Below are 3230 nucleotides of genomic sequence, written 5' to 3' on the forward strand. Positions count from 1 at the left end.
AGAATGTTTTTCAAGTATAAGAGATCAGAATCCAATTCTAGCTGACATATTATATTATGGCCAATTAGAAGATATCGTTGAGGTAATTTACGGGTTTGGTAAACCAAAACAATGTACTTACACGATGTTCAAGGTTCGGTGGTGTCCTGCAAAAAAGCAAAAGGATCATTATGGATTTACACTAGTCAATCTTCACCGAGAAGTATATACGGATGAGAAATTCATTTTCGCAGAACAAGCTGATCAGTGCTTCTATGTGAAAGATCCGAATGTCATGTCTGATTGGGTGGTTTTGTACAAGGAGCCAAGATCTGTTGTTCTTCCTAATAACAATGAAAAAAATATTGAAGAAAGTGAAGATAATTATAGTGAACCAATCGGTTCATCTGATGATGTTTGGCAAGAATTCTCTTACGCACAGAATGTGGCGCTGGATGTAGGTATGAACTATATATGTTACACCATATTATCGATTTTTATCTTATCATAATAAAAACAATAATGCATTTCATAACAACATATCTCATGAGCATGTATACAATTTTTTCTTAACGATTGTCTTTATTATATTTGCAGATGAGGAGGAGGATGAGGAGGCTCTTTGACCTGGAGGGTGATCGCTCACGGAGTATCACCCCAGGTAGTGGTGCTGATGATCCACTACCATCTCCGGATGCAGGTATAAAAATTAATTAATACTTTAACATGTTTTATAAATTTTTAGTTATCTAGCTCATAGTGTTCATTTGTTGTAGATGCTGGATATTCATCACCCGGCCCCTCTGATGCAGCACCAGAACCATCCCCCGACGCAGGTATTAAATATTTAATAATTGATAATGTTCAATTAAAATTTAATATTAATGATTCTTCTTTCTTATGTAGGTGCTACTTGGACCCCGACATATCCATCATATACATTCCATACTGACTTGCGGCCAAAGACCCAGGACTTTCTCAGTTTACCTTTACCTCCGGACTCTCATAAGTCCAAGGCTGACTCAAGGAAGTACCACCCACGTGCTGCGAGAAGGTATCAGGAAATGCTTCCTATGTTGGAGACTAGGAAAGCTGTTGCACTCGCAGCAAAAGAAAGAGAGATAGCGAATGGTAAATTATATAAATACTTTTAATTTTCACATTTGTATATTATATGATATATTATCATGTTGTTATTATTGTAGGTGCTAAGTCAGATCGCATAGAGGGATGACGTGGCGGAGGTAAGCCTAAGTCTAAACAACCGCCAAGAGGAATGAGGGCCATTATTAGGTGGAATAGTTCTAATTTACCCGTTGGTCCTTGGTCGGCCCGATTGAATGCATATATTGGGGTTCTCGTGCGTAGAGCGACCATTATCAACCCTTATTTTCATTTTCGAGAATTACCATGGACCGCATACGAGGCGATATGGACTGCGCTTATGGTAAGTGCATATTGTTTTAGATTTTCATTTATTAATAATTAGTAATTGATATTAAATTATCCTTACTAAATGTGTATGTAAATCTACAGGACTGCTTCTGCCTTGAGGACTTTGAGGGGGCTTGGAATTATGTGTTTAATGTCAAGGTTGAAGCAGTCCTCAAACAATGGAGGCATGAGATCAAACATGAAACCTATGACAGGTATGAGGAGGACTGGCAGAGGTTTTTAAACCTCGATGACCGAGTTGACGAGATTCATTTCACGGCTCTCCTCATGTATTGGGACAGCGATGCCGCCAAGGTTAGTTTCATGAAATTTAGTTTATAATTTTAAGATATTATTTCATTTTATATTTACAGAATTTTTTTTAAAGAATAAATCCACGAAGGGGTCAGAAAATAGAAGAAAGAAGCTGCATGACCATCACTTGGGCTCACACTCCTACGCCAATCTGGAGGATGTTTATTGTCAAGATACGGTATATGTCATTTAAAGATTTAAAAGATCTTAATGTTTAGTATGATTATGAAATCTCATAATTTATAATATGACAGGGGAAATCATTAATGCCGATACACTTGAGGGCCAGAGCGGCATATGGTACTTTTCGTGAACAATATAGGGGTGATGAGAGGAATCGGGATAAGATCACAAAAAATCTCGAGTTAGTGGTGAGATTTATACATATCTTGAGTAGTATTATTAATTCTATTTTGTTAACATTACGAGGAAACGAGAACACAAATAATATGGTCATTATCTTGAATTAACTATAAATTTGTGCTTTAGGAGGGATTTGAGACCGCATCCAAGGAGGCTGCATCTGTCTACATTTCGCAGGAGGAGGAACAAACCGAGCCAGACCCTCACATGCTTTCTGCAGAGGAGAACATCAATCTCACACAGAACCTGATGGGTCATAATAGGTAAGGATGGTGAAAAATCGAATCAATTTGAATACTACATACTATTTATATTTGTTTACCATTATTGAATTTGAGAGCAAAGTTTAATATTTATTTCTCCCTAATAATAGGAGAGGAAGATATCCTCTGCATGGTGTCAGAGCTTCATCTGGTATAAGCATCAGATCGTCCACAGCATCCTCCACACCATCTACATCGACGAGAGCAGCCACAAGCAGTTTCCAGGCTATGCCATTTGTCGCACGTATCTCTGCGTATCTGATTGACAAAATTGACCCGGAGCTGCATATTCAGGTGACTAATGAGATGACTAGAGTTGCGCTGACGGTGAACTCGATGGACGATCTCATGGGGTATGTTATACAATATTTAGGCGGTGCTATTCCTTATAGCGCGTATGGTGGTGTCATACGGATCATTAGCTCGATTGGCGATAATTCCGGCGCTAGACAGAGTAGTGCTCAGGTACCTTATTTTTTCTTATATTTATAAATTCATTTTTATCTAATATGTTATCAAACACCACATAATGATTATTCAATTAAACATTCAGAGTGGAGATATTGGAGGGAGCAGCACCCGTTCTCGTAATCGGGATAGAGATACCCCCGCCGATGACGATGGATGAGGTTTTTTTATTTTTAATGCAATAAACAGTTTTATTTGTTATAACACTATATTTATTCATGTCGTGTATCATATCTTAGTCACTGACATTGTTAGTATATATGTTGTTGGATGTGTTTTAGACGGAACTGATTGATGTATATTTTGAAGTGGATGGTTGGATTTGTACAATGTGTTGGATTTGGTTATATAGATGTTTTTGAATGGAATTGTTATGAATTTTGATTATGATTGGATGGTTGAATGTGA

At 37.5% G+C, this 3230-nt stretch overlaps 2 protein-coding genes across 2 annotated transcripts; both read left to right on the plus strand.

The window, feature by feature from the left end:
- On the plus strand, positions 306-1141 carry LOC109843693. Its single transcript, XM_020412645.1, has 4 exons — positions 306-440; positions 577-679; positions 756-815; positions 886-1141. Exons 2-4 carry the CDS (start codon positions 577-579, stop codon positions 1131-1133), a joined length of 411 nt encoding a protein of 136 aa, XP_020268234.1. The 5' UTR covers positions 306-440; the 3' UTR covers positions 1134-1141.
- On the plus strand, positions 2509-2982 carry LOC109842168. The gene is made up of 2 exons (XM_020411074.1): positions 2509-2819; positions 2908-2982. The coding sequence occupies exons 1-2, from the start codon at positions 2583-2585 to the stop codon at positions 2980-2982; spliced, it is 312 nt and encodes a 103-aa protein (XP_020266663.1). The 5' UTR covers positions 2509-2582.

Source organism: Asparagus officinalis, chromosome 5 (assembly GCF_001876935.1).
Source record: "Asparagus officinalis chromosome 5, Aspof.V1, whole genome shotgun sequence".
In the NCBI taxonomy this organism is placed as follows: domain Eukaryota; kingdom Viridiplantae; phylum Streptophyta; class Magnoliopsida; order Asparagales; family Asparagaceae; genus Asparagus; species Asparagus officinalis.

Excerpts from the sequence above, each read along its gene's own strand:
- LOC109843693 (XM_020412645.1), top strand. The coding sequence starts at position 577 with ATGAGGAGGAGGATGAGGAGGCTCTTTGACCTGGAGGGTGATCGCTCA. Across the intron at positions 680-755 it reads ACTACCATCTCCGGATGCAG|ATGCTGGATATTCATCACCC; the intron begins GTATAAAAATTA and ends CATTTGTTGTAG. Across the intron at positions 816-885 it reads AGAACCATCCCCCGACGCAG|GTGCTACTTGGACCCCGACA; the intron begins GTATTAAATATT and ends TTTCTTATGTAG.
- LOC109842168 (XM_020411074.1), top strand. The coding sequence starts at position 2,583 with ATGCCATTTGTCGCACGTATCTCTGCGTATCTGATTGACAAAATTGAC. Across the intron at positions 2,820-2,907 it reads CTAGACAGAGTAGTGCTCAG|AGTGGAGATATTGGAGGGAG; the intron begins GTACCTTATTTT and ends TTAAACATTCAG.